This window comes from Buceros rhinoceros, unplaced genomic scaffold (assembly GCF_000710305.1).
Source record: "Buceros rhinoceros silvestris isolate BGI_N320 unplaced genomic scaffold, ASM71030v1 scaffold11341, whole genome shotgun sequence".
In the NCBI taxonomy this organism is placed as follows: Eukaryota; Metazoa; Chordata; class Aves; order Bucerotiformes; family Bucerotidae; genus Buceros; species Buceros rhinoceros.
This window is the reverse complement of record NW_010392566.1, coordinates 83,849-98,198: the sequence shown is the minus strand read 5'-3', so window position 1 is coordinate 98,198 and position 14,350 is coordinate 83,849. Positions and strand designations below refer to the sequence as shown.

The 14,350-nt window shown below is 36.7% G+C and overlaps 1 protein-coding gene across 1 annotated transcript in view; it reads left to right on the top strand.

Moving 5' to 3' along the window:
* Positions 1 to 281: 281 nt before the first annotated feature.
* ANKRD32 (ankyrin repeat domain 32) overlaps positions 282 to 14,350 on the top strand; it is a gene marked incomplete at its 5' end in the record, with an annotated part of 17,748 nt that continues 3,679 nt past the window's right edge. The window contains 6 exons of the mRNA XM_010144540.1: positions 282 to 447; positions 7,010 to 7,157; positions 9,402 to 9,547; positions 11,504 to 11,670; positions 12,170 to 12,300; positions 14,291 to 14,348. Coding sequence (XP_010142842.1) covers positions 282 to 447; positions 7,010 to 7,157; positions 9,402 to 9,547; positions 11,504 to 11,670; positions 12,170 to 12,300; positions 14,291 to 14,348 — 816 coding nt within the window. The remainder of the gene's footprint in view (positions 448 to 7,009; positions 7,158 to 9,401; positions 9,548 to 11,503; positions 11,671 to 12,169; positions 12,301 to 14,290; positions 14,349 to 14,350) is intronic.

Genomic DNA, 14,350 nt, shown 5'->3' with positions numbered 1-14,350 from the left:
CTACCCCCCCACCCCCACCTCCACCGCTACCAAAACCTTGCCATACAAACTCAACATGTAAAGGCAGTCTTTACCTTATGTAATCTTAGAATTCCTTCAGTGTGATTATAACAGTCATCGTTATTTTACTTACTATTCATCAGAAATTGTGTCTGTTCTTTCCATACTTAAAAATTGCCAAAACTGTGTGTGTTTTGACAGAAGATGAGGTTTCCGTCTGGTAACTATAGTAATCGAAGTGGCATAAAGGTTGAGGCTTTTTCTCTTTCTCTTTTTTACAGTTTGGTTGAAGGGACCAGTTCACAGCATCAGCAAGTCATGCCACAGACAGTTGTTCTGAAGACCTTTTGGCTGGCAAGTGAAACCTCAGTGCTTTTTACCAAACACATAAATATTCTAGCAGATTGGGTCATACTTTCCTATAGAGAATTGAACAGAAAAAATGATGTGAGTATGAATTTTATACTTTAAAATAGCGAAGACCGACATATGTTTTTTTTTTTTAAAGGAGTTCCTTTGTTCGTTCCTTTGTGAGGAATTACATGTAACTATCACAACTGCTTGTTATAGCTGCCTTTTGTTGTGAAGCATGCTGGTTTTTGCTCTGCTAAAGGAAATGAATTGATCCATAAGATTCTCATATTGATCTGTAAAGAAGAAACGAATCATGAGTAGCTTGTTGGCTATGTTCAAAGGTTCACATGCCCTTACCAGCAGGTATTACTGTAGTCATTAGGGACACCAGCTTAACAAATCCAGTCAAACAATAAGGTGTAACGAAAGAGGTGATTATCTTATTTTACAGTGATTGTATTCATGAAATGTTGGAACGAGAAAGCTAACAAAACTGATAGGATTTTTTTTCTGTTTTCTACAGATATGCATTATTTTATTTTAATAAATGCCCCAATTTTCTTCCCAAGTCCTTTAGTTTCATTTGGTTTCTTCTCTTGCTCTTCATAAAAATGGAATTGAAGGCAACTTAATTGCTGTTCTGCGACCTGCTGACCAGCAGGACATTGACCTGAAAGATACCGCGTGTCCTCTATACCACCTCTTTCTTTTTAGAAGCAAGAGGCCTTGTAATACGTCTTTGACGTCTAGATTCTCACATAAAATACAAACTTACTGCTGTCTCCGCATTCGCTTTTAAATTATTGTGAAAGCACAGAATAAATAGGAACTTCATTCACTTTTTCAATACGATAACAGAACAACAATAGAAAATCAAGTATTTCAGAGAAAAAAGCACTTTCGATATAATACCTAGTAGTTCTTCATTATGTTAAGAAAGCAGAAAGGTTAAACATAATGAGAGCTTCACTCATCTTACCTCACCAGACCTCCTACCTTTTTTGAGGGCTATCAAAGCAAGACATTCTGAAACAGTGCTGCCTTTTATCCTTGGTCAAGATCTTTAAAAAGTGCCTAAAATTAGGCTTCTATACCCATATTTATATTTAAACAACCTACCTTTTCAAAGGTACTGAGCTCCAAGCAGGTTCGCATTCAGTTGGTGTCAGTGGCCATTCTGTTTCTTTGGAAAATGAGGCTCTTTCATATGTTTCCTGGTGTTGAATCTGCAGTTTAAGCGTAGGCACCATTTTATTTTTTTCTACTGTGTGTTCCTTTGACAAGTTCCAGCACTGTAAGGCGTACCTTTTTCATAAGCCATTCTTTGCATAAGCAGAATAATCACTTGTGTCAGGGAGAGTGTAGTACATATATGAAAAATAAACTTAAAGAATAAGACATAAAACACAGAGACCTCTTGTTCAGATTCTATTTTCTTTATATACATATATATAGCGATTGTGCTTTCAGCACAAAACCTGGATGCCTATTGCTTTCCCACTTTTGATCTTATGCACTGTAATGTACAATATCCCTGCAGATACGAATTCTAGCCTTAAAAAGCAGCTTGTTGCCTCATAATATCTGTAGTGTTTTGTGTTTTCTTACAGCCTTATTCTTGAACTTCAGATTTATGTATTGCATTTTCTTTCCCTTTGCATTTTTTAGCAAATACAGAACTCCAAGACATAGTACTGTATTTTTACATTCAAAACTCATCATTGTGCCTTTCTGCACTTGAAATTTTCTTATACTAAAACTTGATTTTTCCATATATTCAGAGACTCCATTTAAAATTCAGTTTCATAGTTGAAAAGGTCATTCAGAAAGCCAGAGAAGCAGATCCTCCCCAGCTATCAGGCAGAACCATGTGTTCTTTTCTCCTTTTTTTTTTTTAATTATTTTAAAGATGCACAAATAAAACCACAGTATTTCCATATCGTCAAGTATAGCATATTGGATGCAATATTTTCATTTCTGCCTTCAGTTTAAGGGTACGGTACCAGTTTTGATTTTTTTAAAAGCTGTTTGGGTAAGAGACAGCATTGGCAAGAAACACGAGGCTGTCTAGAAACCTTGAAGAAAGAAATTACTTAGGGTATTCTTACTACCTACATGGGCACAGAAATTGTTTTATAACATAGCATAAAGGGGTGACCATATTTTGCAGGTTACACAAGTGTGTTAGCTTGTGGGAAGAAAGAAACATTGGATATACCTAAACAAACACTGTGATATATTGAACTTCTGAGTTCTCCAGTGAAAATATCTGTAAATAAATACAGATTAATAATTTAAATTCTTTTGGGGAGGATATCTAACACCTTCTTTTCTAGGTGGTAAAAGTGGGCAATTTTTTTTTTCTTTTTAGAATTATATTTTCTTTGTGTGTGTATGTGATTCAAAGAGATTGCAACAAATCAGCCCTAGAGTGGAGGAAAAATATCTGTATATGTTTCCTCTTTTCGTGTGTGTGTGTTTAAAAAAGAATAAGAAAGAGTTGAAGGACTATAAAGACTTAAGTTACATATGAGTGCATTTGCTTTCTTGTGTTAAATTAACTTACTTTATCTTAAAAGTACCAGAATAAAATTAGTGACAGGAAATCACTGTGTTCACCTGCCAGGTCAGCTTGGTGGAATAAAACTGATCCAATATCCTTGTAGTTAAAAATGCACTGAGAAAAAACATAAAGATTCTTCCAGCACTTGAGATCTTCAGATCAATATTGAATGTAATTTTAATATAAATAACATTTATTTATTGTATTATTGAAATGGGCTTGTTGCAGAAACTCCTGGTGAGGGTTCCTCGAACCAAAGCTCTTAATTCAGTTTTAGGATTTACATAGGAATGTTCATATTGCTTATAAAACTTTGAGTAGCACTGAACTATTGCTTGGCTTTTCACAATGTCACAAATGGTATCAGAAATGCCATTCGTGCCTCATACTACTTGTGCCTTCCTTTGAAAAGCTGTCTTATGTTGCGGGACGAAGAAGTGAAAAAGGTATTCTTTGCATTTTTTAGTTGCATCATTTGGCGTATTTCTAATTTGTTTCCTTCCATGCTTCAGTTATCATTATCGGGTATAAATTTGTAGAACAAAATACTTTTCTGTCATTTCCAGTAGCTTTCTTGGAAATATGTGTTAGGCACTTTCAGAGTACTGCATGGCCCTGAAAACATTGGAAAACCCTAAAAACCACATGGAAAAGAACTCCAAATAACGACTGTAAAACAACTGTAATCTGAAGTAAAAAAAGTTAAAATTAATTTTCTTATGACTTTAAACATTTCCTGTAAGAACTTATATCTGTGTAAAATACACAGAAACTTTTGTCACCCTACCACAGTACTTGATTTGGCAAAGCGCTAACTGCAGCAGCAGTGTAGGAATGGCATTGCTAAGCAGGCAGCTATCAACTTTACTGACGTGACCTTTGTGTGCTAACACACTCAACAGCCACTTCCCATTTCACTGCTTTTCTCAGTGAAGTAGCTTTGATTCTCAGCAATAAGAACAAGGAAGAGAGTTTTGAAGGAAGGTTTAACTGGGTCTCAATTTGCTGCACGTGGTGTAGGGTGGTGACCACAACTGGCAGGTAAGTCCCAACCCAGCTGCTCACTCATCCACCCTGCAGTGGAATGAGGGAGAGAATCAGAAGGGCAAAAACTAGAAAACTCATGGGTTGAGATAAGGACTATTTAGTAAGTGAGGCAAAGCTGTGCACACAAGCAAAGCCAAACGGGGAGTTCATTGAGTATGTCTCATGGGCAGGCAAGCATCCAGCTGTTCTCTGGAAAGCTGGGCTCCGCCACACGTAGCAGTTACTTGGCAGAGCAAACGCCATCACCTTGAATGTTCCCCCCTTCCTCCTCTCCCCAGCTTTTATTGCTGAGCGTGACATTTTCATGGCATGGAATCTCGCTTTGGTCATTCTGGGTCAGCTGTTCTGGCTGTGTCCCTTCCCAGCTTCCTGCACACCCCCAGCCCTCTTGCTGGTGGGGGACAGAGTGGGAAAAAGAAAGGGCCTTGGCACTGTTGTACATGGTAGCAATTCCCTTGTTTAATGGAAATGCTTGCTGCTTCCTCCTTTTTAATATTGCATGTGTTTTCATTACTATGTTTGTATTGTTTCATGGTTGAAAATGAAAATGTTTTTAAGATGTTAATATTTAAATATTTTTAGAACAGATGATTAATCCAGTAAATTAGAGCATTTCCCTCTCATTTGTAGCATCAAACCATTTATTTCAAAATATTATGGAGAAGTTCTTCGTTTATACTACCTTTGTTTTACCAAAATGTCAACCAAGCCTACACCAGCTGGCAATGTCTGGTTCGTCTGTGTCAGTGAGCAGAGATGCTGAACTGAGCAAACGTAGTTCCAATGAGTGCATCAGCCACATCTAACATGCAGCTATGTATCTGACTGCGAAACATTATTAACGCTTGCAGTATTAAAAGCCACTTCAAACTGCTGCCCCAAGGTCAGCTTTCACTTTCCACCCTGTTCCTTCTAGAATGTTTCATAGGTGAAGTAATACAAGCCTGTGGTTTAGAAACAAGAAAAAGAGTGTAAATCCTTGTGCTTTACATCTGTATTTACCTCAGATTGCATCTGTATGTCCTTGATCCTGTCACTTACCTCCCTTTCAGTCATGCTTATTTGCTGCATTTGTGTAATTTGCTACAAAGAACTAATGATGGAATTCGGTTATTCACTCAGTATTTTGCTTTGGGATCTACTGATAAGAGGTATGCATACTTAAGGGAAATTTAAACGCAATTCAGATGTTTTAAATTAGTTCTTCAGTTTCTATTGCAAAATCCTCAGAAGATAAGGAGCGATGTGGCTTTTAAAATACTGAAATTTTAGTGGAAAAAAAATATTTTCATATTGTTGACATGTCATATCAACGTTTTCAAGGGGGTTTTAATTACAAGATCCCGTAATAAAGTGTTATGATACAGTAAAGCAAGGGGCAAACCAAATTAATAGAGTAAGTGGAAGTAGGGCTGAAAGAGGTCACATTCCCAACAGATTTTGATGGGGCAGTTCTTAAAAGCCTTCAGTGATGGGTATCATACAGCCTCCCCACACAATGTATATTGGTAGTTGTGTTTATTCCTTTTCTTTTGCGTCAGTCTGTTAACTGTAGGGACAGTATCTATGTAGGTTTTCCACAGATTACTTTGTAATTTTTTTTTTATTGTGAATCTTATCTGTGTCGCAGCCTCTGTTGCTCTTATATGTCTTTGTTTGACTTATTGATGAAGCTCAAACTGTTTCAGTCTTTGGTGCTTTCCAGCTTCCGTGGAAATCTTATAAAATCCCTTTAAATTATCCTTGGACGTATTGTGCTCGAAGGAGTATCAGACAAACAGCTGGCTGTGGTGTGAAAACACAACAAGAGGAAGAAAAGTTTTTTTCCTTTTAAGTAATTTGATAAAATCTAAAGCTGACGAATAAGTACGTATTCAGTTCAATTTCCCTTTTATCCAAAATCATCTGTTTTTCAGTACTACTCCTCTTTCACTAGAATGCAGGATATTGATAGGTGCTCTAGTGTAACAGTGCTGATTCTTTGGTGGAGTCTTAGATAGGTGTCTTTAGGCAAATACATTTCATCTGTTCCTCCTGTGGTGCACGTATTCTTCCAATTCTCACTTGCAAAACTGACATACAAACAGTGAATGTTCTGTGGTTGTACATGGGGTCAGAGGAATAACTTACTGCAGAATCGTTGCATAAAATACTTCTACATGGCACAGAAAGGTGTTGAGGAGACAGATCTGACTTGACTTTGCACAGACTAACTCAGACACTAGAAGCACTGCTGTACCCAGCCGATACTGATGAAGTGCTCAGGTGGATGAACAAGCATGTTCGTCTATCTCATGGTACTTTCTGGATAACATGGTGAAGTGCAGTATATTGTCTTGATGCCTCCTGAAGAAAATGCATTTTGGCTATTTTACCTGCACACAATGATTTTGTGCAGGTTCAGGGGAGAAAAAGAAAAGGCCAATACCCATAAGTATGTTTTCCTAAATTTGCAGCTGCTGGTCTCTTTGGAATTTTTGATAGCAGAAGAAAGTTTCCTGATCCCACAGATTGGCTGCCAAAGTTTTTTCTGTGCAGGAAGCTCACAAGTTGCATCCCTTTCCCTTTTGGCACAGACATATGTGGTTAGTCACAAAAGGACCTTTAATGTCATGATGGAATCTTTAGGAAAAGCCAGTCCTAATAGAGCAGGGAGAATAAGATTCTGGTAACTGTCAAATTAAACGGAAGTTTAACGAGTATAAATGCAGTTACTTGAAATCTTACAGTAAACAAAATACAATTTAAAAAGAAATCACACTTTGTACTTAGAAGTTTGGATCCCAATTTGCACATTGTTTTAGATGGAATGTTTTCAAATAAGTTTTGTTTCTTTAGTGCCAAATCTTAACTGATGTGGCATCAATGACATATTAATTTTGTTGACCTGGCTGTTTTTGAGCAGAAAAAGAATAGCCAGTGAAGAAGTGAGGTAGCAACAGAGTGGGCTTTTAGATAAAGGTCTTTAGTGTTATTACTGGTATATGATCAGGATAAGTTTCTTATACAGTACAGGTCTTCAGCTATTTTTTTTTCTCAACTTAGGCTTTCAGATGTGAAATTGCAGGTCTGTTAAGTGCAATTCTTGGAACTGTAGTGGAATATTGGATCGTCTCAAGTTTGCTTATGGACAAAAATATGTTTCATCAAATAGCTGATGGTTTGGCACAGTACCTTGCTATTTCATGTGATGGTGAGTGTTTGAAAGGCCTCTCAAAGTGTTTTAATCAGATACACAGAACTAAAATCCTTGGTTTACTTTCAAGTTATGTTTTACCTTCTGTTGGGAGCTGGGCAGTCTTATGACGTGTATGATGTGTACACATGCAGGAAACTGTTCTATCATGTGTATGTGTCTGTTTGTTTCTCTGTCTCAAGACCAAAAAGAAGAGGCTTTCTTATCAAAATCCCTCTAAATAAATACATGTTAATGTGAAAGCAAGAATACACAAGTCAGAAGAAGAAAAAAAATCTTTGGAGCTCCCTCTTAAGCTTAGAAAGAGCTTCAAGCATATCGTAGTAAGACATAACTTCAGAGGGGCAATTGGAGACACCTTAGCTCTAGCCAGTGCTCAGGTGAAATTTTTCACTCCATAACCTTGCTCTTGTTTGCTAAAGGAACTTCAGCCCTAAGTCCAAAACCTATGCTGAACTCCTTGACCTATACAGACTTCAAATGAAACATTTCAGTGTCTCATTCCAAATCCTTAGACTTAACGGACTTTATTTAGAAGATGGAAGAAAATTCCTACTAGTCCCCTGAATCAGTATTGTTCCTCTTCATTAAATGTACTAGATAAACAGAAGTGTCACCACTCAAATGAACTGTTATCATTTAACATGGAATGTCGATTGAGGTATCTGTCTTTTTAGCAATGAGGGGATGACGAACTCGAAAGATTAAAAAAAAAAAATTCTCAAGAAAACTCCTGAATGTTTTCAATTCCATTTTGAAACTTAATTGCTAGGAGATTTCCCCTGCCCCACCTTCCAGTTATGATTATGAAACAGTGGGAAAACTGTAACTTAGCTGTTACACCTCTGTGGACATCCTGGTTTCAGTCATCATTTCTTTTAGAGAGAGATGTACATAGGCTTCATTTAAAGTGCATCTGTCTTTTCTTGCTTGGACATTTGAGAACAACTATCCTGAAAAAAAATTAAACTAAAATCTTAGACTCTAGACAAATAGTTCCACTTCAGTCTTACAGAAGGCAAATTATAAGAACTGCTACAGCCTGTCGTAGATCTTAGAAGGGCAAATCATTTGGAACTTTATAGTATTTAAATCAATGGAGCTTTTAGTAGCTACTAGTGTTGCCACATCTCCAATGGATTTTCTGGCTTTCATATAATAAGGAGAATCTTGGATATATAAATTTCTGTAAGACTTTCTTACCTTCCTATATGGAAATGGAAAATTACACTGTCTATATTCTTCCTTCATTGAGAGCACTCACAAGAACAATGTTCACAGTCTGATTATAAAAAGTAAATAATCTGGTGATGGGTAATCACTACTGCTTGGTTCACTCCACAGCACTTCCCAAGAAACTGTTGCAGGATTCTCCTCTTAAGTTCTGTCACTCTCAAGAATACAAAATGTGTGTATTCTCAAAACATGTGTTTCTGTTTTGATGGAGTTTTCATTGGTTAATGTATGAGCGCTTCTCAGCAGAATATTCCCTCAATACAGTAGACTTTCTTCCTCATGGCAGACCTTGCTTTCCACCGTTTCACTTGCTATTTTCACAAAATCATTTTTCTTGAATCAAAATACAAATACCACTTAAGATAAATCAGACATTCTGTCTCCTTTCCCCTCCAAAAAAGAGGTAGGCCAGCCATATGTCTGATTGACATCGATATAGATAGAGAGATGTAGATAGACATATTGGTACAGATTCTTCTGCCACACTCTGTTTTGTTTTCTTTTTAAAAGGTATGAACTTTTTGATCCAATTTGGGCTTAAAATTTGCTTACCATCACTTTTAATGTAGAATTTATAGGTCACCCTGGATTACTTAGATTTCTTCGTTTGTGTATAACACATTTTATCTAAATTGTGTTTGTATTGTGTTACCTACAGGTTTTAAGATTGCCCAACTTCCCAAATAAATAATTGGATTCTCAAAATGAAGGCGTAACTTTCATAAGATCGTATTTAGAGCATTTTCTTAAAAAGTTTTACTTCAAAAGTGGTGCTTTGTCATTTAAAATCTGTTGAATGTTCTCTTAGAAGCTGATCTTACTATCAGATGATAAAAAAAATTTTTGAAATGAGCATTTTTAGTAGATCTTATGGAGAATAGCTTCTGAATCTGCAACAGCAGGGAAAAAAATCTGGAAGAGCTGTCTTCTAGGTAAGTCTAGATGTACAGGTTTGTATATTGTCATTTTAAGACTCTTCTTTTTTTCCCCTTTGCTTTCATCCAGATTTTCCGATATGTGAATTAAAAATGTTCATTTGTTCTATACCATCGCCCTGGCTTCAAATGTTTGTCGCAGAAGCCATTTTTAAAAAAATGTGTTTACAGAGGAATGTAAATGTTTCAAAAGAACCTCTTTCTCTTCAGAAAATAGTAAGTTACTCTTCTCTTCCTTAATAATCTGTCAGACTTAAGTCTTTTACAAGTAATTGGAATCACGAAAGTCTTGGAAAGTGTCTTTCTTCTGTGGTCTAAGTAAGGTCATGCTCATTGCATGCATTATCTTCCACTTTTAGAGAGAGACTACTGCACTTAAATTTCTCTTTGCCTGAGATCTGGGTTCAAAACAATGGTAAGATTTTCTTGCCAGATAATTTGTAATGTAATTAATCTATTTACATGCAGTTAACAAGGAAAAATCACAGTGTAATAATCTCTGATGGAAATACATTACAGCAATGTTACATTTGTCATTAGGGAAAATCTCAAATATAGTGTGGTTTTGCTGGGTTGTCTTTTCCTTCAGGTTTTTCAAGAGGTGACAGTCAGTTATTCTACTGGGTCCAAGCATTTGTTACATACAAGATTTTACAATTTTGAGGCACAGTGTATTCTTGTGAATTTCTCCTCTTAAAAAACTTTCTCCTGCTTGCAAACCTTTTTCTGCTTTCAAGTCGCAATTTGTGCTAGTTAGTGAGGAAATACCTGACGAAAGCTGTGAAAGAAATTCTCAAAATCATGACTGCTGGCAGGATGCAGGCAAATCAGGGAGATCTCACAGTAATGACATGCCCTAACTTAGAGCCTTGTTTCAGTAACTTAATACTAACAACTAAAAGAATATGGAAAGCATAACTATTTCTACATGTCCTAAAATTCTACAGGTAGAGTCAAAGAAAAAAAGAATGTACACCTTTATACATTTCCCATAAATAAGTTTACCTGAATTTCACAGGAGTTTATTGTGAACAAGGATTGTTGTTTATGAATACATCATGTTTAAAAAGAGCACAAAGGGCTATCAGAATTTCAGAAATAAACCAACTAGATATCTAATATTTAATATGTTGCCAACACGTACGCAGCAGCAATCGCTATTTTTAGTATTGCCGTGACTACTGATCACTCTCTGCAACTACTTAAATTTTTGTAGTGCTTGAAAGCTCAAGTTCATGTGGGTTTTGTGGCTCTCATTAGTATTGCTATGACTCCTTTCTCATTCCATGCAATAAACATTATCATCCAATTTTGCTAGCTTTTCTCATTCAGCATCTTATCAGCTAGGCTCTTCTGTGGGTCCAGGTAATGAACTCCTACTCTCTGGTGGTAAACCTACAAGAGAAAGTGCAAGTATGGTGTCCCTCACCCATTGCGAGTTGCCTGCAGAAGCTACAGTGATCTGCTAAATTCTCAAAGCCTTCTTAAATATCTTTTGTCAGATAGGATCATTGTGGAATCATTGGATGAGTACCCCGGCTGGACTTTTTCCTATGTTTTTCTCTAACTGCAGAAACTTACATGACTTTTTTAAAATGAGTGGTGTGAGGTAGGTTGGAAGCTCTGTATTACGGAAAGGAAGCCAAAATACCTACAAAAGCCAAAACTATCCTAATAAAGAGGGAGCACCTATGAGATCACCAGCTTACTGCCTTCACAATGCAAAAAGACTTAGTCCCACCCCTCATCTTAGAAGAGAGGAAGGAGAGGAGTGAGTGTTTACCAAATTGCTCCCTGGGTTGGGAGCGGGAAACTTCTAAGTGCTTTCATTATGTACCTGAACATCAGTTACATTTACTTCAGTCCTATGTCCAGCTAAAGTGGTCACAATGTTCTCTGCTACCAAAAAGTCAAGAGAGAGGTCTAGAAATTCCCAGTTTCTGGCTCATACACAACCCACTCACTGCTGAGACCAGCGTGAAGAGTGAATTGCAAGAACATTAAATACATATGTGTATATAGATGCAATTATTTAGGGATCATATTTTTAAAATTTAGATACAGCAAGCTGTGGGTGGTGGATGACTGCTTTTTGTCAAGTGCAGCGAACGAAAATGACTGCATTTTAATTTACTGTATACAAAGTCATTGAAAACATTACTTTTGCAACAGGTCTGTTCCTACGCACCTGTTTTGCAAGAGGTAGAGATGCACAAGACAAGAAGGATACACAAAGCAAAGAGTAACCAAAAGAAGTGGCCTTGCCCTGAGTCTCAAAGGGCATTACAGATGCTAAATGAATATAAGCAGAACCAAGTCAAAGTGCTGCCTGATCTACCGTGAGTAATACCTATAACATCACCGGTTTTATTCTGCTTTGGGGGACAGCTTCTGACCTGACACATTTCTTGACCTTTATATGACCTGTTTTGTTGTCTACAAATTACTGCAACTGACAGAAAGCTCCATTGTAAACCTCTAACACCTCTGGGCTGGGTTTCCCCCTTTCTCCCCATCCTCCCTCTCAGTGTATGTGCAGACTGATGTAGTTATATTTTCCAAATATTCTTTTTAAAGGGTACATAGAGAAGTTCAACTGTTCATAGAATTACCTCTGGAGAAAGTTTAACTGTGGTTAATTTAATTTTATTACTGTTTTAAATACAGTTATAATTAAATGACTTAGAAATTGTGTAACTGAGACATTTTAGAAATAACTGCAAAATGAGTGGATGTAAGTATGCTGTGTATACACATTTAAAAGCATTAAGTACATATAGATTATCTCTAAAATATGAAATAGTGTTTGTAGACGTGTCTCCTTTGCTCTCTTTGCAGTGACTTCATCTTTAAGTGCCCTCCACTGCCAGTGAATCCTAGAGCAAAGGCAGAAGTTGAGGCTGCATGTGCCAAAGAGAATCGCTACCTCTTGGCTGCAAAGGTAGATTTGAACAGGAGAAATAATAAAGGTATTTTATATATCCTATTTATGTTAAGAACTTCACATGGTTAGAATCAACAGTTTCAGGTTCAAAAATCTTGTCTGATGAACACTGAACTAAAATGATGGCTTATGCCCAAGGATTATTTTCTTACAGTTCATGTTTCTTTTTCCTGATGTATTTATAAGGAAGAATTGAATATATGGTGGAATAAAGCCGCCTTCTTCGTCCCCCTCCCCCTCCCAGATATTAAATACAGTGTACAGCTTGTGTGAGCTCATTCCAGTCTTGCCTGACTTACTTTGCTAATCCACCTCAACCTGTGCTTGGTAGGATCAACGTCTTCTGATTTGAAAGTATAATTCAGTCTTCATCTCTTTCAGTCCTAGACATTTTGTGAACAAAGACTGAGGAGTATGCTACGTTACATAGCTGTGTTAAGCATATGGACTGTTTTCTTCCAGGCATTCAGCCCAGACTATGAAAGGCATTTGGCTTTTGTCTTAGCTATACTGGAACCCAAGCACCTAAGCAGTAAAACACTGCAGTAATTCATTTGGTTCCTACATACTACACAAATTTAGTAAATCATACTTTACACCAGCCTCTACCTGAACAGAATTACATGCTGAAATTACTTTTTGTATCTTCATCAGAAATGTACCTCTGTCACTTAAAACACAACTATATTACTATGACACCCAAGAGAAGGATTAGAAAAAACTGGCAAAAGCAGGCTTTTGCCTTTTTCAAAAAAATTAAAACTAGAATTGTATCACAAACACTGAAGGACAGAAATGTCTCACCCTCTTTTGGGATTTAAGAGAGCTTCAGTAACTGAGCCAGACCATGCATTTTTAAAATAGGTTGCCTTTCTCTTTATTGCTTTTGCAAGTAAAATTGATGTGAATTATTACATGCTTACTTATACAAAGAAATGTGAGCTGAAGGGCTGGGGCAAAAAACCCTGTCCTTACCTGTCTTTTTTTTTTTGTATCCTTCCCTGACAAAACTGTGAGTAGCATCTTCTTTTGAAAGAATGAGTGTGGAGGTGACAGATTTACATAGTGAAGGTATTAACATAACAAACTATACCATGTAAATCTTATCGCAAAGGCTGAGAGATTTCTCCTGAGATATTTTTCATTTCTAAGATGTTTGCTGCATCATCTTTCACCTGGCATCAAGATTTTCCTCTAGCTCTTGTTCAAACCTAATCACTTATTGAAAGCAAAACAGCATTTAGAATCGGTCTGAAGTTTTTATCATGCAGAGACGAATGGTGTCTACATATAGGCAGTAGTTCTCAGTTCGTCACTGTTCAGTTTTTCACACTTACTTCAGCTTTACATGTAACTAAAGTGTGGGATCATTTTTTTCCCACAGGATTTTCTTCCATTATTATTATTATCATTATTATTATTATTATTAGGACCTCTTCATTTATTTCTGCCTCTTTCCCCCCTCCCTTGTTAATGTAGCCAAGTCAGGCAGCCTACTGAGAAACAGCAAACCATCTGTTAACGGATTTGAAGTTCTGAATTATACTTGAGTGTGTAGAGGCACTCGTGCTTAGCCAGAAACATTCATTTGAATTAAGCTATAAACGCTGTGTAAAAAGAACCATACATTTTAACGTAGGTTCATGAATAAATTTAAGGGAGGGCAACTGCACTCTAAAGTTTTATTGCTTCAAAACCCAGTATTTTTTGGTGTTCTGTGATCACTTGGTGCTTTTATAGTGTGATTGAAGCTTTAAACCTTGAACTGGGGGGAGATAATTCCTGTGTTAAACCATTTGCAATACAATTTCATTGCTGGATCTCTGGCGGAACAGAAGCTCTGTGGGTTTTTTTTTTAATTTTCTTAAAAGATGGTTAAACAGGATAAAGGAAAATCTTACTCATTATTGAATTTTCTGGCATATAGCCAGGTCTCCTAGTTCCAGGCACTTTGATTATTTTCTTTAGTTGCTATCTTGGCTAGTCTAGTGTAATCTATTAATTTTTTATGGTAGGAGAGACAGCCCTGCATAAAGCTTGCATAAGTAACAAAGTGGAGAGATTGATTCAGCTTC